Here is a 25,027-nt window from a genome sequence, read left to right on the forward strand (position 1 = left end):
TCAGCCCAGTTCAGAATACGGGAAAGCCATTTTCTTCCAAGTGGACAGCATCAGATCGCTGCATCTCTAAGCAGCCCAGGTTGTCCAGGGCAATTTGTTTCGTTGCTAAGTTATTTCTCCACCTAAACAACTGGGAGTTTGGAGAACATGAACTTGCTATGAACTCACACAGGGCTCCTTTAAAACCATTGGCTTTTGACACAGCAGTTCAAAGAACAAGGCTACAAGTCAAAATGTGTCAATGACGACATCCTTACCTAGGAATACAAGCTAGGTAGGAGATCAGCCTCCGGAGGTCCTCCTGTCGTATTCTATCATGATTGCTACGAGCCGGAAACGTTAGGATGGGGCCTCCTCGCTTATCTCGCCCACCTGAAAAGCAAAACAAACCTGCTGAGCACCAGCTACGTGCTGCGCTGCAACCCTCCACAGGACAACCTGACAAGAGCACACTGGAGCAGCACCTGACATTTAGACGTGTCCATTTCTATAAGCACAATTCTGATGCAAAGGAAGTGTTAAGTGCTTGCATAAAATGCAGATGCTGTTCATAAGGTCTTGTTTTTCGGAATACACGAGGAGCAGGTTGCAACTGTTCAAAAGGCTGGCGCACCAGCTGTGCTCACTCCACAGACAGAGACCACTGGGGCACAGCAAGTGAGAGCAGACAGGTGAACCTTCACAGAAGAAAACAGGTAGCTTTCAGATGTGACAAATGATCCAATATGACCTGCTGTCAAGGCCCTAGGCCAAATAAGGCCTCCAGGGAAGCCTGCTTCAGAGTAGCTACAGGGCCTACATTTCCCAGGAGTGGGCAGCAGTTTTGGAGGGAAAACTTGCCCAGTGGAGACCAGAGGGGGGCGGAACCTGGAAGGAACGAAATAAAAGGTTCAGCTAGAGAGGGAGGGTTGTTTTCTCTGGAGAGGCTGAGAAGATAATGATATTGGATTTATATCTTGCCCTCCGCTCTGATTCTCAGAGCAGTTTACAATCTCCTTTACCTCCCCCCTCCCCCAACAGACACCCTGTGAGGTGGGTGGGGCTGAGAGGGCTCTCACAGCAGCTGCCCTTTCAAGGACAACTCCTGCCAGAGCTATGGCTGACCCAAGGCCATTCCACTCCAGTGGAGGAGTGGGGAATCAAACCCAGTTCTCCCAAATAAGAGTCCGCACACTTAACCACTACACCAAACTACACTACACCACAACCTTTTGACTGGGAGTTGCACATCACTGTACAAACAAACACCATGACTCTCAGGGAATTGTGCTTCATCGATAACTCTGCATGGTATAAAAAAACCCACTTGGATCTTTTAAAACCAATGACTAGCTGTGTTTGGCTTGGCAGAAGTTTGTGTTGTAATCTGGAGGGGCAAGGGCTCAGTGGTGGAGCATCTGCCTGGCATGGATAAGGTTTGGACTGGGTAAAACTCTAAGAGTGTGCATAATAATAAAGGTAATAAAGACAGAAATTCCCCAACAAGCATCTAGTGGCATTTTTCAGGAGAACATCATTAACCTCCTTAGAAAATATTTGGTCTCTGTCTGAAGCTTCCAAGCTGTCAGGCTGAGGTGGTTCAGATCGTGAAGAAGCACAGTCTTCATCATGATTGGTTGATGTCGGAAACCACACTGCATGAGGCCAAAAGGGTGAGCTACTAGGATCATGTTCGATCGTGTATGATCTCTCCCACCTGGCCTTCTCTATTGCCCTGAGATAAGGAGCAGGAACAGAGGGAACAGGTAAAATAGGGCTTGCTGCCAACACAGGTGAAACACACCCGCTAGGGAACCAATTCCTACTCCTGCTCCAGAACAGAACCTCATAGCCTTCTTGTTTTCTTGCATTGCAAAAAAGATGGATGCCCAAGCCCCGCCAGAGGATAAAAAGCTGTTCAAGGTAAGTGGCCTTTATCGACCACTCATGGGAGGATGAGCCAGCTCTGCTCAACCTGTCAGCTTCTGTGTTTAAACTCCCTGGGATGTGGATAGTTAGAATGGAAGCACTGAGCTTCACAGCCGTGTCCCGTGCAGGGGAGCTTCCTGATCAGACCTCTGGACCCCCTTGCTTGTTTAAATAAAACATCATAGATGCATTGTCTGTCTGGACTGGTTCTGAAGGATATCTGAGTAACAACTCAGGCCATAACAGACAGCTTGCAATTCTAAAATGTTAATGTGCAGCACCTTCTCACCTTCCAGCCAAGCACCTCTAACCCTTCATTAGCCTGAAGCATTTTTTCATCAGGCTCCAGTTTGTCTTTTAGACCACAGATAATGTCATTTGTAGTTCACTTTTGTCCTGAAATTGTACAGGCAGCTTCATCAAGCGGAGCTTTCCAAATAAAGGAACAAAAACTCCAGGAAAAGGTTTCTTTTGCATGGTGCATCAGGTGTGGGCTTAGCTTGGTGGTGTGCTAGGAAATCCTCTGCTACTGCAGCTCAAAACAAAAATGAAAAAAGGGGAAGATGGCAGCGTCCACCCTTGCTGACTTGGCAATGGCCAAGGAGGTTCAAGACAGGATCTGGCAGCAGGGTCAGGGATCCAGCATAGAGAGAGAAATGCCAGACCAAGATGAACAGACTTCCCTTGGGTTCTGGTCTGCCTGGGGTGATGCATTCATTTCTACCTTCTCCCAGGAGCAAAAGCACAAAAATGGCATCCAGGACTTAAGTCTCGCTGTGACAGGTGGTGGTGCATGTGAAGGCACTGCTGACTTTAAGCCTGTGTGCACAACCAGGATCAATGGGCTAAATACAATGACATTGCCTTGGTCAGAGTTGATCGTTTTTATACAACTTACTATTTATGTCAGACAGTTCATCCTAAAACAAAACAATTCTTGCACTTTACATTTTGTGTACTACATGAGATTTATACCAGTCAGTTCAGTTTTAGTTGCATTGACTTTGTAGGCAGAACCAAAGGACAACCTTACCAGGGTTTTAACCTCCTGCAGTTTCACACTCCTAAGCCAAACAGACCGCAGGAGGCAGAACATGCCCTCTCTTAAGCAATCAGTGGCTATGGGACCACATCAGGATCCCAACAGCTTTTAAAGCACTTAATGCAAAAGATAGCCACAGTCTATTGAACCAACATAAGCCATTAAGCAACCTGCCGCCAATCTCGCTCCATATGGGGCTGCAACCAGTTCATTTCAGTGTTAGGGCCTGAACTGCTTGCAACTCTCAACCACCTGGGCAGCTAGCCCACTGCAAGCTTGGACTGAGTTTCCAAACAAAATCATTAACAAGGTTCCTTAGAGGGAATTTAAGAACTGTTCTTCAGCATTTGCAGAGTCAGGACAACCTACCCTGAAGCCACAGTTGGCAGCAAGCACATGATCTAAAAGTCACATGACAGGAAGAGAGGGAGCCAGAGTTATAAACTCGCCTATCTGAAGGCTAGAACCACTGGCAGCAAACCAAGACAGCGAAGGACAGGAAGCACAAAGCAAGCACCAGAACATACCTCACAGCAAGGAACCAACCAAGCGACACAGCCAGGAAGAAGGAATCCCCTCCATGGCTGAGTGGCTTCATCATCCTACCACTCCTCTCGGTACGTGCGCAACAGCAGCAGCAGCTGTGGCACCGTTGCTGTACAAGCTCCAGCAGGTCCTTCCAAACAGGAACAAAACAAGGGTCCACAACCCAACAGAGGAGGGGCAGTTCCCACAAACCACTTGTGGGCTCTGAACTATGAACTGAGGACGGCTGGGTCAGAATGCATTTCTTGCTGGTAACTAGAGCTATTAGGTTTGTGAGACAACACAGAAGCTCTGACAGTCAAGGAGACAGACTAAAAATGAACCATAAGCAACCAAGAGTATTTTAAGTAGAGCTATCAAGCACCCCCAGTGGATCTGCAGCCAATCCCCCAAGTAAACAAAGCTTGAGCCCAGTGGCACCTTTAAGACCAACCAAGTTCAATTCTGGCAAGCTTCTACCCAGAATTAAACTATGTTGGTCTTAAAGGTGCTACTGGACTCAAACTTTGTTCCATTGCTTCAGGTCAACATGGTGACTCACCTGCATTTCTCAGGTATTTATTGAAGGTCCCCATAAGGACTAATGGGATATTCTTACTGCGGATCAGCAGGAATCAATGGTCAGAGAGGCCCGGCAGACAAAGAGCAAGTTGTTGGAGGAACAGTGCTCACTCAATGGACATATGGAGTGGACCCAATCAAAACATATAAAGCCATGAACGTACCATAAATCCATTTAAACGGAACAATGTCATATTTTAATTCATGCTAAAACTTATTTTCATTTTTTAAACAAACAAAAAAACAAAGACCAAGAAAACGTAGCGGTTAGGGATGAGAAAGGGATAATATGAGGAATGTTTCTTTTAGATGCGTTCTTGTACTAAAGTAAACATTTATGTCATTTTAAAAACAAAATATTCATTGTCAGCTTTACTATAAACTTACACTTATTTGAGTTTTTCTCTGAAATGTCAGAACTGCAAGATATCAAGACTGTGTTTTGTTGTGGCATTGCTGAGTATTACTGTAATATTTTAATAAACAAAGCTCAGAATTAAAATTTTAAAATATACATTTATTACCTGAAAGGTAAGCAACTTTCTCCTTTAAGATTGGCAAGACTTCCATAGCTTTCATTTCATCATTTTTACGAAATCCTGAAAAGACAAAGGAAAGGGGTGTTACCTACCTTGTAGTGCGACATGTGTTTCATATAAGAGATACTCACAGAACCATTCAATACAAGCTTCTCTGGATTCTACCATTTCAAATGACTGGGGTTGGGAGCACTCCACAAGTGTCCAGTGGTGCCTCTAAGACCAACAAAGTTTTCTTCTGGGTCCAAGCTTGGCTGGTCTCAGAGGTGCCCCTGGACTCAAACTCTGTTCTGCTGCTTCTGGCCAACACAGCTGCCCACCTGGATCTAACTACCAACACGTAGGAAATTTACAAATCAGGAAGAAGTGCTTTATGCTCATCATTCCCCCAAGATAATCATTTCTGTGCACCGGGTTGGGGGGGGCGGTGTCCATTCCCATGGCGAAGCATTCAAACGTCAAATTGCTTCAAAGTGGTATAGCTGAATCACAGGCCACACAACCAATGTTCCCTCTAAGCTGCAGAGTCTTGTCAGCAAAAATTCTACTTTGTGAGCTACTGGCATTAAAGTTGTGAGCTACTGCATAAATTAGTGTGCTCTGGGGTCATCCTTCCTGAGCTAAGACAAAAATCTGTGAGCTGGAGGCTAAAAATCTGTGAGCTAGCTCACGCTAACGCAACTTAGAGGGAACACTGCACACAACCCTCCTGCACCGATTTCCCACTAGCCTTCTGCCGCTCTCATGCTCCTCTTCTCCGTGGGGCTTCAGTCGGATTTCACACTATCTGCCCCGGGGCTGCAACTCACTCCACCTCTTTCGCACAGCAAACAAGATCCTCTAAAAACCAGTTTCTGTTTGCTGCGTGAAAAAGGCAAAGCTAGTTGCAGCCCTGGGGCAGATAATGTGAACTCCCATGGAAGCCCTGCGGAGAAGAGGAACATGAGAGCAGCATAAGGCTAATGGGGAATTGGTCTGGCTTTTTAAGTCTGTTCAAGTGTACCCTGTTCTCTCAAAGGTCTGAAGCGACTGCCCAACAAATCTTCCCCGGGAATGCATGACCCAATAAGAACCGGAAATAAAAATTCTGGTTTTCCAAGCAACCTGTAGATTACACCACCAAACCTCTTTCTTCAGCAGCAATATAAAGGCCATGTTTCAATGTAAGGTTCCACCTACAATTCCTGACATCTTCTCTTAAAAACAAGGTTGGAGAAGAACCGCATGAGATGCTGGAGAGCCACTGCTGTCCTGTAGGCACCCCATGGGCTAGACAGACAGGGACAGATGCCATGTCAGGCAGCTTCACGTAGGTCACCATCGGAGATCTTCATGGGAACCAAAGTAGCACAGTTGAGGGCCAGAACGACCTTTCCCTCCTAAAGAGCTGAGTCTGAAGAGGATGCTGCTTACTCCTCCCCCTCCAGCCCCCCCACTTAGCCTGGCTGGTGGGCAATGAGAAAGGGATGGCTGCCACTCCACTGCCACTATGACTCCTTCTAGGAAATTGAATTGGACACCAAATCCAGCCCTAGGCAGATGGAAGGCCAGGTTTAAACACCAAAATCAGACTACTCCAAGAACTGTGTATGCACTCACTAAAACTGACTTAGTTTGAAGAAATTCTGCCTTGTATCACCCTGTTCACGTCCTTGTCTGCCCTCCGACTTAGTACATCCAATACTGGGTAAGTCCTAATGCCTGATGGGGAGGGACAGACAATAAATGATACAAAGACACTTCCCACTGCTTGCTACTTAAGAACTCTCTTGCTAGTTAATAGTATTATTTTAAGAGATGCCAACATCTCTCCAAAGAACAGTTCGTCACCCTGGCCAAACTGGTTGGAACGTGTTGCTAGAAGCCATGCCTGGCCCTTCACTGAGGCACTGCGCAGAGTCCGTCCAGGGACTGCCTGTCACACTTTGTGTTTTATTAAGTATCTTTGTGGGTCACCCTCTGAGTCAGGATGGTCCTTGTAGGAGATGCACGCAAGAGGCACCTGCTAGGACAGTGTGCATCAGTGGGGCAGGACAAAGGTCAACTGTTCCTCCAGGCACCCCTGGCCTCTTGACACAGAGGCACCTGGGTCTATTCCAGCACAAATACTGGGTGGGGGGGCTGCAATGTAGATAAACATACTTGGGGGTGTAAATCAGTCAAAGCCTCTTAAGAAAATCCGACATTTAAAAGAATTCTTTTAATCATAAAATGTGTACACGAATACAGCAGGCAGGACACGCCTTTCAAAGACTGAGTACTTCACTGCACATTGCAGTGGTCAGTTTTCAACATTCCATCACATTCTAGAGCAACCAAGAAGCTGAACCTGGGACGGGGGTATAGAGATAGGAGCCAGCTCCATCTTCTGCATCTAAAATCCACAAGGGCAGGGAGGTTAGCGGCCATCACAGCTTTGCATGTAAAAACACTCCCTTTCTCACACATAAAGGAATGGCCGCCGTTCACACATATGGGGAAAGCTCATGTGCTGCGGTTGAGAACACTGCTGCAATAAGAGCCAACCTGCAGCTGCCCCAGCCACACGGACCGGTAGTGGTAATGGCGGGGGGAGGGGGCAAGTGTGTCTGACACACGCTGCTTCCCCTGCAAGTCCTCCCTTCCTTACCCAACTCCCTGGTCATAAGGGTGGGGACTGGGCCAGTATCCTTTGCTAGAGATCCTTTCTAACCCACTGATGTTAGAGAACCTGCAATGTTATGTAACAGCAACCAACATTTTCAGAATGCCACTCTAAAGTGTGTGCCTTCAGTTTATCACCCCAGTGATTAAAATGGCCCTCAGTTACTGAAATGACCCCTCCCACTACTTAATCACCTGAAGCTTCAGGTGGCAAATCTTCCCGGTAAACTGATAAAAGCTTGTCAAAATGGAAGCCCCATCCTGCACCACCATCCTCTCAGCTCACTGCATCAGCTGCACCCCTTCCCACCACCCCCAGACTCAGGTGGGGCAGCCCTGTGGGTCTGAAGCACCAAGAAAGAAGTCTCAGTCCAGTTAGGACACCAAGTTTAACTCTGTAGAAGCTCATGCACACAAAAGCTGATACCCAGAGTAAAACGTCATTGGTCTTAAAGGTGCCCGACTGGACTCAGACTTTGTTCAACAAGCCATCAAGGCCTTGCTGCCCTGAAAGAAAAGTTCAGGGTGGTACTCGAAAGCAAACAGATACAAGCATTACACTACAACAATGATCCAATATAAAAACAACACAATAAAACCAACAGAGAACTTAAAATAATCAATGCAATCCCCTACATGTAGCCGCTACAAGAAAATCAGAAAACAAAAGAGAGCTCTCTCCTCAGAAAGGTAATACTACAAAACAGCTGGGCTGTCACCAGAATTCTCCCTCAATTCATCAACAGGACTCTTATCCTCATTTCAAACAGCCCATCTACACATTTGGGAAGAAACAGTCATAAGAGAAGCCATGCTGGATCAAGCCAGCGGCCCATCCAGTCCAACACACTGTGTCACAAAGTGGACAAAACCCAGGTGCCATCAGGAGGTCCACCAATGGAGCCAAAACTCCAGAAGCCCTCCCAGTGTAGCACCCCCAACACCAAAAAGACAAGAGCATCACTGCCCCAGACTGAGTGTTTCATCTATATCTTGTGGCTAACAGCCGCTGATGGACCTCTGCTGCAGATGTTTATCCAGTCCCCTCTTGAAGCTGTCTATGCTTGTAGCCACCACTTCCTGTGGTCTATCAGATATGGTGATATAAACTGTAGTTCTGAGTTTCAGGCGCAACCATGGCTAACTGCTATCTGCTATCTGCATTCCGTTACCACAATCCACAAAGCTTCTCCAAAAAAAGGTTTGCAAATTATTGTTGATTAAGCAACTGCCGCTTAATGTTAACAGCGGTTAGTGCTGGTGTGCCTGTCTGCCTCAATGCTGGTTAATTATGACACAAGAAGGGAGCTGGGCAGGCAGCAGAATGAATGAGCAACCAGGACTGAGAGGAATTAGAGTTGGGTTGGGCAATCCAAACCCGACTTGCTAAAAAAACCCGTTCTGTATGGTTTGGCCCTAAGGACCCCCAGTGTACCCATGTTTCTTTCCTTTCCCCCTACTCCGCTTGCTGGATTTAAATCAGTGAGGCTTACTTCTGAGATTCAGGATTGTGCTGTTGGAGCACACTTCGCTATATACAGATCCAGGTGGGCAGCCATGTTGGTCTTAAGCAACAGAACAAAGTTTGAGTCCAATGGCACTTAAAGTCCAACCAAGTTTAATTCTGGGTAAAAGCATTCATGTTCATGCACACTTCTTTGAAGTATATGTGCACATGAAAGCTTCTACCCAGAATTAAACTTTGCTGGTCTTGTGTGCCATCAGACTCAAACTTTGTTCACTTAACTATATTTAGTAAGAGGAAGAAAAGCTGAGAAGAGACCATTTCTGTGTGTTTTTGTTACGTAAATGTTGTGATTTGAGCCTACCTGTGAGTGATGTGATGTGATCCTAGCTGGGGAGCCACCAACCCATCTTACAGTAAAATGTACCATCAGTAAGATATTTCCCAGGTATTTTTTCTGCTTGGTTTATGCCAAATGCACACCCCTAGTCCTTCCCTTGGGACAGAGACAGAACTTCACACAGGCAAATGCCTGGCTAAAAAGAACTGCTTTGGCCTAGCACAGGCATTCCAAACATAAGGTCCAGGGGGTGCGACCGGCTCATCCTGGGCTCTTATCCGGCCCACAAGCCACTGGTGTGAGTGGGGCAACAAGAGGCTACCTGGGGGAGGTGAGTGGGTGGAGCCATTTCAGTTGTGGCTTCAGGGCAGCAGGGCAACTTTTGTCTGTAGCAGCCAAGCTCCCCTTCACTGCAGTGGCAGCCTCACTACTAAGCTGGGAGCCACTGCAGCCACCTTCATGCCAGCTCGAGTGCCGGCTGCTGGGGGCCTTGTGCCCAGCGTGCCTGCTCCCCCACCAGATGACAGGGCTGCCTTCAGCCAGCTGCTGCTGCTGCCTGGAGGTGGTGCAGCTCACTGACAATCTGTGGCTCTCCCTGTAATGGATCACCTGGTGGTCCTGGCTGGAGGTGGCCGCTGCTGCATGGGCCTCTCCAGCTGATCGGGCTTTACTTGGCTTGGGTCCCCCATGCAGGTGGCCTCGAACCTGGGCTGGCTCCCCCACCCTGGTTCAAGATGTTTTCCCAGTCCCCTTCCATGGTGGCTTGGGGTCAGGGGGCACTCACCACACCCAGTGACTTTGTGTTTTCGCCTGGGGCCTGGGCTCACAGCACCGGGAGCAGGGTGGGGAAGGAGCTTGCGATCCTCCAGGCAACGCAGAAGTGCCTGCCCAGTGCTGCACTTCTGGCTCCCCAGCCCGCCCATATGAGGGTTTCCTCTGCAACTCGGAGCTTACCTTTGTACCTCTGGTACCTGGCATTATGTTTTATGGCACACATGGCCTGTCCTGACCAAGTGATATTTCTGTCAGATCCGGCTCTGGCTGTAGAAAGGAGAGGGCAGTCCCCTGGCTGGGGGCTACTGCTGGAGTTGGCCCCTGCAGCCCTTGAAAGGCCTTTCCACTGTGGGGGAAATGAGCTGCATATTGGGGGGGGGGGGGATTCAGATCCAACTCATTAAAAAAAGCAGCATGCAATTCAGCTCTCACAGAGGTTGGCAATAGTTGCCTCTTAAAATCAGCTTTTGCAGTCATCTTGACAAAAAAAAACCCCTACTACTAAAGTGGTGGAGTTGGGCAGGATAGGAAGACAGTGTAGTTTTGGTACACTTCACGTCCAGGGATGGAAAGGCGATTTACAGCTGCCATTATTGCCACATCCAACTTATGTTCTGAAATCTCCACCCCTTTTTTTCAATGCCAAACTAAGTACAGCATCTTCTGTCCCTCATTTAGCCCTCTTTCCTCTACTTGCTTTATAGGAAAATGGACCACCTCCCCCCCCCCCCCCCCCGTCTTCTGACATCCTAGCAAGCTTCTGCACCAGTTAAAAACATAACCCATTAAAAGAATCTTCACTAAGCTTTTGAAAGCCTGCCTGCCTGTGATCCCTCACAGAACGGTGCCAGTCCATTGCAGCCACTGCTATTAAAGAATAAGTAGCTGGTATTCCACTGTGGATCAGTTACCCAGAAATCTAAGAATGCGTACAGCACTCTGTGAAATTTACAGCAATAGCCAGCTATTTACAAAATTCATTTTCAGCCCCCCCCAAAAAACACCTGAACACAGCCGTTGAAAGATGTGAACAAGGAGGATTTCCAGCATGCATGGCGCCATAAATGCTGGCATCAAGCTCGGCTGGTCCCTCGTTCGGCAGCATCCCCAGCCCTGCACATTAATGGAGATGATGTCATCTTTTCAAAACCAGGGCAGTCTGCAGCTCCCGCTGCCGCCTTCCCCACTGCAGAGCCTGCAATACGCCCAGGCTTCGCAAGAGCACAAAACTGCACGGAGCACACAGCCCTCTCCCCAAATCCTGCCTGCACGGGATGTTACATAAGCAAGACGTTCAGGGTTTGCTTTTGAAAACACCAAGAACATGACTCTCGGTCCAGGTTTTTGCTTTCTTGACACAACAAAGCTTTAGCTTTGCCAGAGCTGGCTTGATCCACATGCCTCTCCGCAAAGAATGGGGACTCTCAATTAAAAACAAACCCTTCCCCCGAAGTTTTGAATGAATTAACACTGCTTTTGAAGCATGTCTCATTCTTCTTCTTTGCCACACTCACAAAGGTGGCAGCCTCTCAACCACAGAGATTCCAAACCCAGACAGCATCTTCCCACAATTGGAACAGGGAACAATAAAATATTTTAATTATTTACCCCACGATTTCTTCGAATGGAACAGCCACAAACAGGGCTGCCTAATTCCATTTTTAAACATAAAGCATAGCCTCAAAACAATCTAGTTATCCTTGGAATCTTTTTAAAGAGGCATTTTCTGCATCATGAAGTTATTATTCCACAATCACACTGGTCCCCACCACCATAATACAGGATTATAACAAATAATGCATTATAAAACAGAATACAGCTCCCCTTCGCTGGCAGTTTTCAAAATGAGGCTGGATGATTATTTGCCGATGCCCTAGGCTGATCCTGCATGCAGCAGGGGGTTGGGCTAGATGGTCTGTATGGCCCCTTCCAATTCTAGGATTCTATTCTATGATCACTTCACATGCATGAACACTTCAGAGTCATTATGTGCGCAAGAGGGTGTGTATGAGTAAATGACACAGACCTGCAAACAGCACAAGACGGACTCTTTAGTGTTTCTTTCCTCACCTGCGATCAGGGTCTGTGCTGCCACCAAGTTAAGGACTGGTCCCAGGGAAGAAGCTCTTACTCCTTTCCACAGGGGGCCCCCAAGCTTTTTGAGCCAGAGATGCAGCTTTGAAATTCTGATGGGAGGGGGGGTGGCACAGCTCCAAAATGGCCGCTGCAGGGGTCCAGTCATAGAATGTAGGGAGGGGGGCTCATGCATAACTCTAACAGTAACTCAACAACATTCCAAGCAGAAGCTCCCTTTAACAAAAAAAACTCCTAGGGTAACAATCTTAGAACAACAAGACTTTTTTTGCATGCTCACAACCTATCCTCCGTTTCCTAAAAACACTTGATGGGTGCCAGGAAAGGTGGTGGCAGCCCCCCTGGAGCTCCATGCCTCAGCAACAACTCCACAGGAGTCCAGCTGGGCACCTTTAAGACCAACCAAGTTTCATTTTGGGTAGAAGGTTTCATGTGCAGACAACAAAGTTGAATTCTGGGCACACACTCTGTGTACAGGCACACAAAAGGCTTCTAGTCAGAATTAAGCTTTGCTGGTCTTAAAGGTGCTGCCAGACTCAAACTTTCCACTTTTGATTGTTTTAACAGCTTCTTGTTCACGAGGAAGTTGGGCTGACTGCTGAGAACAGCTGTGATGATACTGGAAGTGGGTTCTTTAAAGACAAGTGCACACTTATTCCCAGGGGTCATGCTGCAGAAAAAGAAGTGCTGGAGCTCATTTGTATAAGCCACTCACCCCTGACCTCACCGGAAGGTGGACTAAATTATATCAGCTCAGCATCTACCTTAGAAGAGGAAAGAAACACTGCTTCTTGAATTATAACTGTCATAATAAAACCTTACTCCTTTAAATAAAAACTTACTTTTAAAATTACTTTGTCCTATGTGGCCACAGTGGAATGATGAACATTTCTATCTGTCTGCTTTAAGTGTTTAGGTTATTTTCCCATTTTTTTGTGGGGGGGGGGATATTAGAAGGTTTGTCATCTTAGAGTTCAGCAAAATTCTCGCAAGGGGTTTGGACAATGAAGCCCAGAAGCAAGGATTTTTGGGGCGGGGGGGGGGGGGGTTAAGAAAGAAAGAGCACAGTAAAATTTAGGTTTCAGAGCTCCACTCCTGTGATCTCCTGCTCCAAATGAGGCCTGCTTATTACTGCCAGTCTCCTGCTTTAACACACCACAAGGCATACATTCCAGATGCCCCCCTTTCCATATTTCTGCCTAACAAACAGATTTCAATAGAATTCATGTAACCAACCGTCAGCTGCAGGGATGAATCACCTATTCCACTGCATTGCTGCTTCATACTGTGATGCCTGCATTATCCTAACCTTGTAAAGATTCAGCTATCCCAAAATGGCTAGAAGAAGGTGCGACAGACTGCCTCCCCCCCTCTGAGTTCCATTCTTCATCTCTGCTCTCTGGAAGATCAGGAAGCGAATTCAGTTGCAAGCCAGCCACAGTTCTACAAATTACTGCACTTGCAGAGAAACTGATTGGGCATTAGGATCTCCAGATGACTCCTGGAGATTTCCCAGAATGCCTTCAAGGTGATCCCAGGATAAGAAAGGCAGGTTGCTTACCTGTAACTGTAGATCTTTGAGTGGTCATCTGTGCATTTACACTCATGGGATAGAGCACCTGCGCCGATCCCCAAATTGGTACCTAAAAAGCCCAGGATTTTTTCGCGCTCAGCACCAACGGGCATGCGCAGGCGTCCCAGTGCGCATGCTCGCTGGCGCCAGCGCGAAGATCCCGCCAGTTCCTTCCTGACCGCTGGAAGCCTCTACTGGAGAGAGACCATCAGCAGTGGGGAAGGAGGGTAGGTAGTGTGAATGCACCTATGACCACTCGAAGATCTACAGTTACAGGTAAGCAACCTGTCTATCTTCTTCGTGGTCTCTGTGCTTCACACTCATGGGAGATTAGCAAGCAAGACATACCTGGAGGCAGGAAGACGGTCAACCAGAAGAAACAGCTTGCAGCACCGCAGCTCCCAGATGAGTCCTCTGTTGAGCATGCACGTCCAGCACATAGTGCTTCATAAAGGCATGCGGAGAGGACCAGGTGGCAGCCTTGCAGACGTCCGTCAGGGAAATGCCTTTCAGGAATGCCACCGACGTTGCCATCGCTCTTGTAGAGTGTCCGCGAATAGGCCCAGGTAACGGCTTCTTAGCCAACAAATATCACAGTTTAATAGTCTCAGTGAGCCATTTTGAAAGCTGCTGAGATGAGATCCTGGAACCTAACTTAGAAGCAGCATAAGAAACAAAAAGCTGCTGGTCCTTACGAAAACTCTTGGAGCGACTCAAATAAAGCAATAAAGCACGCTTCACATCTAGAGCGTGCAACCGACGTTCCTCATCCGAGGAAGGTGTAGGATGAAAAGTAGGCAACCAAACTTCTAAGTTGAGGTGGAACTGAGAAACCACCTTGGGGAGAAAGGAAATATCAGGAGCTAACAACACTCCAGCCTCCTGAAAAACTAGATACGGGTAATCACACCGCATAGCCGTGAGTTCCCCTGCTCGGCGTGCTGATGTGATGGCTACCAAAAAAGCAGTCTTCCAAGATAGAAGCTGTAGCAAACATGTGGCCATTGGCTCAAAGGGACGTCTAGTCAGTCTGTCCAATACTAAAGTCAAATCCCACAACTCTGGGGGTGATCTCGATGGGGGATGAAGCCTAAGCAAACCCTTCAAAAACCTCTTAGAATGAGGGTGTGCAAAAACAGAGTGCTCCTCAACTGGTTCATGGAACGCAGAAATTGCTGCCAAATAAACCTTGACGGAAGAAAAAACAAGGCCAGCACCCACCAGAGATAACAAAAACTCAAAAATTACCGACAATCCCACCCTTTGGGGGGGGGAACTGAGGGATCAACTAGGAACTGCAGAAACCTCCGCCAATTCCTATCATAGGAAGCGCGGATAGAAAGTTTCCTGCTTTTCAAGAAAACATGTTGGACTCTGCTAGAGAACCCACAGGGTCGATGAACCACGCTGTCAGCTTCAGGTGGGGCATGTTGTGATGGAGAACATGACCGTCCTGAGCTGACAGAAGATCCGGTTCCGCCGGAAACTGGTAGAAGACCTCCTTGCCAGTTGGAGCAGGATCGGGAACCAGTTCTGGCGAGGCCACCAAAGAGTCACCAGGATACAGCATGGTCTCTCTCGTGCAATCTTGTTGACCACCCTCGTCAGTAGTGGCAGAGGTGGGAACAGATAAAGGAACCAACCTTCCCACAGGAACAGCAGACCGTCTCCCAATGACTCTGGATCTGAGCCCCCTCTGGAGCAAAACAGAGGACACTTCCGGTTTTCGGCTGTGGCAAAGACATCCACCTGGGGATATCCCCAGAGCTGAAACATGGGTTGGAGGAAGCGCCACTGTAACTCCCACTCGTGCGGGGAAGCTGCACCTCTGCTGAGGGAATCTGCTTGCAAACTGAGGACCCCTGAGGATACCCCCAGAATCTGCTTGCAAACTGAGGACATCCACCTGGGGATACCCCCAGAGCTGAAACATGGGTTGGAGGAAGCGCCACTGTAACTCCCACTCGTGCGGGGAAGCTGCACCCCTGCTGAGGGAATCTGCTTGCAAACTGAGGACCCCTGGGAGGTGCGCTGCCTTCACAAAGATGTTGTGGTCCAGGCACTCCGACCAGAGATCCAGCGCCAATGCACACAGCCATCGAGAGACTGTCCCTCCCTGCTTGTTGATGTAACACAGGACAGTGGTATTGTCTGTTAGCAGAGCAACAATCTTCCCCGCCACCATTGGGTGGAAAGACCGAAAAGCAAAATGAACTGCCAGCAGTTCCAAGTAATTTATGTGGCAGTGAGTCGATTTCAAAGGCCAAGGACCCCCCGCACACATATCGTCCATGTGGGCCCCCCAACCCCACGACGACGCATCTGTTGTGATAGTCACAGTTGGTGCAGGCAGATGGAAGGGAGCTCCCTGACAAATGTTGCCCTTTGACTTCCACCACTGCAGTGTTTGCAGTGTCACAGGTGGAATTACAAACCTCTTTCGAGTAACGGGAGAAACTGACGAAGAAACCAAAGCTGTAGGCCTCTCATCCTCAGCTTCGCAAAGAGCAGCACGCTTGTAGTCTCCGCCATCAGCCCCAGCATCCGCTGCAGCTGCTGCGCCGTGCCCCACTTTCGACTCTGCAGAAGTTCGACAAGGTTGATAATGTCCATCGCTCTCTGCTGAGGCAGAAATGCGCAATGCAGGTTCGTATCCAGCAAAGCCCCTATGAACTGAACTGTCCTTGATGGAGTAAGGTGTGATTTCTCCAAATTGACCTGCAGACCCAAGGTGTCGAGAAGACGAAGAGTGACGGCAATGTGGGATGACAAACTCTCTTTCAACTCCGCCACAAGGAGCCAGTCGTCGATGTATGGAAAGACGATTATCCCTTGAAGCCGGAGATGGGCAGCCACAACGCTCATCCTCTTCGTGAACACCCGAGGTGCAGTGGACAGGCCGAACGGAAGAGCTTTGAACTGGAAGTGCTGAGAACCTACTGCAAACCGAAGGAAACGTTTGAACGTCTGAAAAAAAAAAGTATTATTATTATTATTATTAACGCAAGATGGATGCTGATGTGGAAGTATGCATCCTTGAGGTCCAGCGTTGCCATCAAATCCCCTTGGTTGATGAGGGGCAGAATTGTTTGCAGAGTGGACATTCTGAACTTCTGGTACAAAATGAATTTGTTCAGATTCTGAAGATCCATGATTGGTCTTAGACCCCCATCCCGCTTGGGAACCAGGAAGTAATGAGAGTAGAAACCTCCCTTCCTGGCCTCTGTCAGGACCCTCTCTATGGCTTGTTTCTGTAAGAGGCTGCTCACCTCCGCCAGCAGAGGTGGGGAAGGGGGAGTGGTAATTACCACAGATTGGTTCGGAATCTGAGCAAAGTCTATTTTGTAGCCTTCCGCTATGATGGAAAGCGCCCACCCGTCCGTAGTGATGGACTCCCAGGCCAACAGGAATGGCGGAGGCGGACAGACAAGGTGGAAGAGGGGACAGTGACACGTGCTGCCAGAAAGTCAAAGGCCCTGCTTTTGAGGGTGAGTACCCTTGGACTTGCCAGTGGTCTGTGAAGCATAACGGTTTCTGTTGTTCCCCCTGTATGGGGACCTACTCTCAGGTTGAGCAGAGCGAGGTCTCCACTGCTGTTCCGGGGAGAACTTTTGGTACAGCTTCTTTGCCCAAGGCTTGTGCCACTGTTTCTGTTTCGCAGCTCTGGAAGATGCTGGTACACCCAGGTTCCTGGAAGTTTTTATACTTTTGTCCATTTCCTGGAGCGCATTGTTGGTGGTGGAGCTGAAGAGTCCTTCGCCCTCAAAGGGCAGATCCTCGATGAAGGCCCTGGTGTCCTGCTGGAGAGCCGTAGAGCTGAGCCAGGAGTGGCGGCGGAGGCAGATGGCAGAAGTGATGGTCTTTGCTGAAACGTCGACCATGTGCTTTGAGGCGGCCAGTTGTTGTTTGGCTACAGCAAAGCCTTCCTTCTGCAACTTCTTTGCAGCCGACCTCTTCTCCCCACTCAGGGAAGACAGAAGTGGGGTTAGTTGTTCCCATACTGAGTATTGATATCTAGCCATGCACACGGCATAGTTAGATACCTTTACTCCCAGCGTCCCAGCAGAATAGAACTTCCTCCCGACATTATCCAACTTCTTCCTCTCCTTGTCTGGTGGAGAGGAGTGCATCTTGCGGGCCTTGGAAGAGGAGGAAACAACCACCGAATTCGGCTTTGGGTGTGTGAAGAGGAACTCAGCCCCGGACTCTGGGACACTGTACATATGGTCCAACCTCCTCGATGAACACTGGCGTAGAAGCAGGCCTCGCCCAGAGCTCCTTCACCGCCTGTAGGATGACCTTCGTCACTAGCAAAGCAACCGTGTAGACGTATCCCGTTGCATGATGTCAAACACGTTATTGTCTACAACGGGTTGCGGCTGTGACACAGGAAGTGAGAGGGAGAGTGCCATCCTCTTCATCAGGTCCCCATACGACTTCAGTCCTCCGACGGTGAGATGGGAAGATCTTCAGCCATATGAGACACCGGGGAAGGTTCCAAAGCACGGTCCGGATCGTCGGTACTGACCTCGGAGTCCGACGATGAAGACTCTCTGTGTAGAGATCTTCCTCAATAACTTATGTTCATCAGTGTGCCTACTCATTCTGTCGATAATGGTTTCTACCAACTTTCCCAGTATTGAAGTCAGACTGACTGGCCTGTAATTTCCCAGATCTCCTCTGGAACCTTTTTTAAAGATGGGGATGACATTTGCTACCTTTCGGTCCTCAGGAACGGAGGCAGATTTCAATGAAAGATTACATATTTTTCTCAGGAGATCCACAAGTTGGGACCTGGGTGGAGAGTGATGTGAAATGGGTGGAGTCAGAGGGTCATTAAAAGTGTTTGCCCCCAAGGCAAACACTTAGAGCTAGGCCTTGGAAGAGGACAGACTGTTACGCTCTGGTCAGCAGCCATAGTGTCTGGGTGGAGGAAGAATACAGGAAGCCTGAAGCAATGAGGTATCCTTAGGACATTTTGTAACTTAAGACTTTCTGCACTAGACCTTTAATCCTCATCCAGCCCTGTCCCCAGACTGATTTTCTACACTAGAATCATAGAGTTGGTTTCTGTGATTCCATGATTCAAGTGTCAAATGTCAGTCACTTTGGGGATGAGGCTGGACCAGGATTAAGTCTAGTGTGGAATTGGCCTAACTAAGCTTAGAAGAGAAGTTTCAGAGGGGCTTCCAATCCCTTTCCCTTCCCCTCCCCACAACAGACACCCTATGAGGCAGATGGAGCTGAGAGAGCCCTAATAGAAACTACTCTTGAGCAGAACAGCTTTGAGAGAACAATGACTGAGCCAAGGTCACATCAGTGGATGTGGAGGAGTGGGGAATCAAACCTGGTTCTCTCAGGTAAAGAGTCCGTGCACTTAACCACAACACCAAACTGGCTGCTCTTCTGCAACAACTCATAGGGCATGTTTTTACACCAGGGAGAGAAATGTGATTAAAGTCAACTTTTATTTGTTCTGGTTGCTGATCTCTTTTTAATAAATATTTTACTATTTTGAAAGCTGGCAGTCAAGCTCAGTGCCACAGAGTTCCCCAACCGTCTTAGACGACACTACTTTAAAAGGGAAGTCCCAGGAAGGGGGAAGGCATGTGGTTGGCAGGGGTGCCAATCCTCCAGGGGTCTTCCAAAGAAGGACTGGTCTCCATGTTAACCAGGTGGTGGGTGGAAGAGAACCTCGACGCCAGGCCTCAGAACTGGGAAGGGGGGTTGAGGCTCCTGTTCCTCTCAGGTGAGGGCAGGAAGCAGAATAGCACCCTCCAAGAAGGGGCATAAGCCCAAGAGGGGGCTGACAGAACTGGGTCTGAAAGGCAAATCAGGCCGGTTCCATCACAGATCGTAGCAAGATATTTGCCTCATCTCCCCCCCCCCCCCCAATATATATTTAAAACAAAGAGGTACCAAAGGTTAACCCAGCCCAAAGTCATTTTACCCATGAGGTCAGTGTTAACTGTATGTACAGTTCAAAATTAAGCCATGAATGCTAATATTTTACGTGACATCAGTACACTATTAGGAAAAAGTCTGAAGAAATGGTATTCTTAAAAAGCCCCAAGAAAGCTTTCAGGAACAGCCCCAAGAGCTCAGTTCACAGGGACTCTCTCATCTTCCTGGAAAAGCCACGTCCTCCTTTTGAAACCGTTTAGCAATTTGGACAGTGGATTTCCTCATTCTGGATCATGACTTTGCCTCTGACCTTTTCCTTCAGTTAAGAACTGCCTTCTTCCAGGAAAGCCCCAACAGCGGCAAAACCTGGGACAGAACACCTGCCTCTCCGAATGGAGAGAGGGTCCTACCCAAAGCCGCCCAGCCAGGACACGGAGGGACTAGCCCCGAGGTGGGAGGGGCAAAGTGCCCCCAGGTGGTTTTCAAGGCAAGAGAGGTGGTTGGCCATTGCCTGCCTCTGCATAGCAACCCTGGACTTCCTTGGGGGTCTCTAAACACTGTACAATAAAATAAGCTTCACATTTTCTCCTCAACAAATATGATTACAAAAACGTTCTCTTACTCTATGGCTACAAAAAAAGGCTCCCTTTTTCCCTATCGTCTAAATTCCTTATTAATCAAAACCACAAATCAAGTCATTATTTTCTGTTTCATGCAAAAAGTCTATAAGGGGTTTCCAATCAGCAAATGAACGTACTCATTGTCTTTTGTCAATCAGTGAAGCAAGTTCAGCCATTTCTGCAAGTTCCAGGAGCTTCACCAACTATTCCTCTACTGCAAGCAATGCCAGACGCTTCGGCTATTGTGCACATAATAACCTTGCTGCAGTTGTCATATATAAGAACAAAGGTCCATGACTTCTTTCCAGCTGAGTGTCCATTAATCCCAAAAGAAAGGATGCTGGTTTCAATTATATATTCATCTTTAAAATTTTCCAAATTAGTAATGGTATTTGTATCCAAAGTTTTTGTTGCTTTCTTACAAGACCCCCACATACAGTAAAATCTTCCTTCGTGTCCAACATAACCTCCAAGTACTTTTATGCTAGCAGTGTATCATCTGATAAAAGCTCTCTTTAAGGCTAGGAGTCAGCTCCTGGGGTCTTGAAGAGCCAGAGCTACTCAGGCCCATCCAGGTCGGGGCACCAGGTTTGGTCTTGTTGTTTTCCCAGGCAACTTATACTATCCAGACCAAACTTGTTATTCTTTCACTTCGTCAATTTCACTATTTAGCCACTGGATTCTAACTTTGTACTGTTTTGCATGCTTACCCACAAGCTATATGTAGTGCTGCTCACTGTACCCCATTTCATTGTCCGATGGAGTGTGCTTTTAAGCTTGCATTCTCAATAAAACTTTGTTGGTCTTAAAGGTGCTACTGGACTCCAACTTTGTTCTATTGCTTCTGACCAACATGGCTGCCCACATGGATCTAAAAGCTGATTTTGTGAGTGTTTTAATCTGTTAGTGGAAAGAATCTAAGGACAGCACAACACTTGGTGTTGTTTTCCACCAGAGCTCAGCCTGCCTGCTAAAAGGAGCTCGGCTGAGAGAAGCTGTAGCAACACAGTGGTGGTACCTTGCAGTGATTTTTCCAAAACTCCTCCTCCCTGACACACACACAACCTCTGCTCTTAGGGATGGCACTAAGCTCAGGAAACCTTTGCAGCAAGGAATGCAAAGCCGGCACAGGATGTTTCTTCCAGCGCAGCCTTGAGACACCCTCTTTAAAGACGACTGGTTTGAACGTACTCGTTACAGGAATGTCTGCTTCAAGCTGGGATTTGTGAGTACATTTGTTTTGTCTGAATGACCACTGTAAGGCCAGCTCCCTCCTCCCAATTGATGGCCCTGTTACTGCGTTCCACCATTCCCAGAATCTGTTCTGCTAAACTGAACCAAATAAAGCCCCACAAGTCCAATCCAAACAGTGAGTGACTCACAGAGAGAGAGAAGTAACCACTTTGTGCTTTCAGATTTATACCGCTACGTAATGATAGCTTTGATTTTCCAGCTCGCCATCTATTATATGTTTTCTAGAGAAATCCATGGCACTAAGGCACTGATATGTGAACAGGGGCAATCAGTACCAAAACAAATTGCCAAAACAAACAACAAGCACACTTTCAAGACTGACTCTAGTGAAAGGAAAGATGGGTTAGGGAAAAAGCCCACTCTTTTGAGACTTCGCTTTCTCCCTCTCAGAATCAGCTTCTGACCTTCTAGGAATGCCACCCCCAAGGGCTCTGTTTGCTATGGCACTGGGCCCAAAAGTCAGATCCTTCAAAACCACCGAAGTTTTTAACACAGTTTCTACCCTGCTAATGGAAGTTGTGCTTGAAGTCTACATGCCTGCAGAGGGGTGAGAGGAGGAACGCTGCATGAGATTTCCAGTCCTTGGGGCCAGTAAAGGAATTTTATATGCTCCCCTCATTTGTGCTCAAGGCTTTTCTCCCGTGGGGACCCAAAGTAGCTTACAGCCTTCCGCCCTTCATTTTATCCTCACCACAATGTTACAAGGCAGGTTAAGCTAAATGGATGAGACCAGCTGAGGACACTTCCACACTTCCATGGCTGACTGGAAATTCGTCCTCCACACCCGACTGGCCCTCACGGAGACAGAGGCTGGTTGGGACTCTCACTGGACCACGTGGCTTCCTCTGACCTCCTCCCCCCCCCCCCCCCCGCCCAGTGGAGAGCAAAATCAGAAGGTGATGACTAATCCAAATGTGTTTCTATTTTCTATAATTTATACGGGCCACAAATTTCACCTTTCCTTAATGCTCAATTTGAGTCACTTGATGCAGAATTTTAACTTTTTAAATCAACAAGCACAAAAACTTGTATGTGTGCAGTAAGATGTGGTTCACTAACCTCCTGAAATTCTGCCAACTCTTCTGATGTCAAAGGAATGTGATGACTGGGCATGTATGTGCCTTCCCTCACACCTCACCTTATGCCACATGCACACCCAGAGAGCCAGTTTGGTGTAGTGGTGAAGTGCGTGGACTTTTATCTGGGAGAACCGGATGTGATTCCCCACTCCTCCACTTGCACCTGCTGGCATGGCCTTGGGTCAGCCATAGCTCTGGCAGAGGTTGTCCTTGAAAGGGCAGCTGCTGTGAGAGCTCTCTCACAGCCCGCCTCACAGGGTGTCTGTTGTGGGGGGAGAAGATATAGGAGATTGTAAGCTGCTCTGAGTCTCTGATTCAGAGAGAAGGGCGGGGTATAAATCTGCAATTCTTCTTCTTCACCCACTGGGCTGCATGATCCTGCCTTGATGGCAGCTCTAGCTCCCGCCCCCCATGTAAACAGAACTGGAGGGACAGCTTTCTGCAATTGGCTGACAGCCTGAAGCTCAAATGAATCATGTGATAACATGAACATGTGAAACTCCAGTCTCAGCAACCAATTGTTGATGTCACTATCAATTATCGCAATCACAACTCCACAAGGCTGTTTTCAAGAGTTTTACAGCTGAGAGTCCATCGTTCCACACTTAGCGATTTCGGCACAAGGGCAAGGAAACCCAGACTGCCAGCAGCATGGAAGTGAACATGTGGTCTTTGCCTCAATGTATTAATATATGCAGGCTATTTTTTTAAAACGCCATCTTCTTACATACTCACATAACAATTCTAATTTTAAACAGAATCTTTTTTAAAACCTCACTCTGCAAAACAAGGATAAAAGCCTACCTTTCTTTACAGCAGTGCCCAAATAAGATGAGATCATTAAGTTCTGAGTATGTGCATCAGGCACACCAAATTTCCACCCATTACAAAATCCATACACAGCACTTTTTGGACATCACCTTCACCAGGAAGCTGGACCACAGAGGGTCTCATAAAGGGATGGTAAGGGGGAGAAATGTAGTTCAAGCAAAACGAAGGAGAGCCCACCATAATGCTAGTGAGGGTACAGACGGAAGACCAATTCTGCAGCCTGGAGACACACAAAGCCCCCCCCCCCCCCCCATACGCACAGGCCCAGGAAAGCATTCAAAGGACTGCTACGTGCTGTCCCAGTGAACAGACTGACTTCAGTCTTGCTTTGGACTGAATGCCATTTCATTGTAAAACTAGAATCCCCTGATCCAATGGATTTTGATCATGTGAAGCCACACAGGATCTCTTTGCAGACAAGAAGCAACTTATTTGTGTCAAATGACCCTGCACCTATCGCATCTGAAATGACTAGAAGGAATCCAAGCAAGCTCCAAGAGTTCTGGAGGAAAAGAGTCAGCAGTCGAGCTCAAAGGCTTACAGGCAAACAGCCCATCCCTAGAAAGTTGAAGTCCATTTTAGAGATCTGGTCATGTTATCTGTGCCAGTAAAAAAGTTAAAGACCAGCCAGATCTCTTCTTGCTGCTGGATCCCAGAAACCTTCTCACCATTCCTGTCACCCTGCTGAAAGGATGCTGAGCAACTAAACTGAATGCTTACCAAACGGTGGCTCCATCCAGATGTTACACTTTAGGACAAGCCAGGGATTCCTCAGGCGCACACACTCCCTCATCCCTCCTGGCACCTGGAGGACAGAGATCAATTGATCCTTGGTTTGGTTGTGGGGAGGGGGAGGTTGCTGCAACTTCTGAACGGGTCACTTCAATTGACTATGGTTTGTTTCTCGCCTACAAGCTCAAATTTCCAGTAAACAGTCAATGCACTGGGTGGGATCTGTGGACTGTAGATGCTTCAGCTGATCAACCCCCTCCCCACATCCCCCCTATTCCAGCCTGCTGAACTGCCCCACAACACTGCTCCTGGGTGAGGACCATTTGGGGCAAGGGGGAGTCTGCATTGAGAGCAGGAAATCTGCAAATACTGCTCCAACAGAGTTGTTCAGAAAGGGTTTGCCATTGTCTGCCTCTGTGAAATCACCCTCGACTTCTTTGTTGGTCTCCCATCCAGACAGTAACCAGGGCTGACCCTGCTTAGCTTCCAAGTTCTGAGGAGACCAGACTAACCTGCCTGGGCTGTCTGGGTCAGAGCTCACTTAACTCTTCCGCTGCTAAACTTCTTGGTACATCCTGTATGAAGGTTCGACTGATGTTAATCTCCCCTGTAATCCTTCCCACTTTAAATTCTGCACAAAGAAACACTCAATTTGGCAATTGGCTAAAATTATGCACATTAAGTCTATTTGCATATGTTTCTCATGTTGTCAGGATTTTATTCTGCTGTTGCTGATTGCCAGCTAGAGCATTAAGCTGTGCCCCCTACAGCCCTGAGCGCAACCCCCCCCCCCATACATAATCTTATTGCAACCCTCCCCCCACTCTGAGGCAGGCAGGCTCCGTGTTCCAAGCTCGTCTACTAGACCTCATGTGCAGCTTCCTGTCGCAGAGACCAGGCGGTCCTTGCTTCTCATAGCTCAACAGCCTCCATTCGACAAAAGCATTCATTTACTAGCCTTGTCTTTGGAAAACCTCCCCCCCCCATATTGTCCATTGGGGGGGTCTTTTGGATGGAAAGCTCTGGCGCTCTTGTGCATTAATACGCCGCAAGCTGTGTTCCTGGGAAATTATTTGGGACTTAACAGCTAGGTTTTCCCTCACATACCCCAAAGCACCATCT

The 25,027-nt window shown here is 47.9% G+C and overlaps 1 protein-coding gene across 4 annotated transcripts in view; it reads right to left on the minus strand.

Annotated features, from left to right (window-relative positions):
* TRIO (trio Rho guanine nucleotide exchange factor) overlaps positions 1 to 25,027 on the minus strand; it is a 287,901-nt gene that overhangs the window by 218,688 nt on the left and 44,186 nt on the right. For all 4 annotated transcript variants that reach the window (XM_060244315.1, XM_060244316.1, XM_060244317.1 and 1 more), the window contains exons 2-3: positions 4,582 to 4,656; positions 258 to 372 (exon numbers count right to left, since the gene is read on the minus strand). In XM_060244315.1, coding sequence (XP_060100298.1) covers positions 258 to 372; positions 4,582 to 4,636 — 170 coding nt within the window. In that variant the 5' untranslated portion in view covers positions 4,637 to 4,656. The remainder of the gene's footprint in view (positions 1 to 257; positions 373 to 4,581; positions 4,657 to 25,027) is intronic.

The sequence above is a fragment of the Heteronotia binoei genome, chromosome 7 (genome assembly GCF_032191835.1).
Source record: "Heteronotia binoei isolate CCM8104 ecotype False Entrance Well chromosome 7, APGP_CSIRO_Hbin_v1, whole genome shotgun sequence".
NCBI classification, from domain to species: Eukaryota; Metazoa; Chordata; class Lepidosauria; order Squamata; family Gekkonidae; genus Heteronotia; species Heteronotia binoei.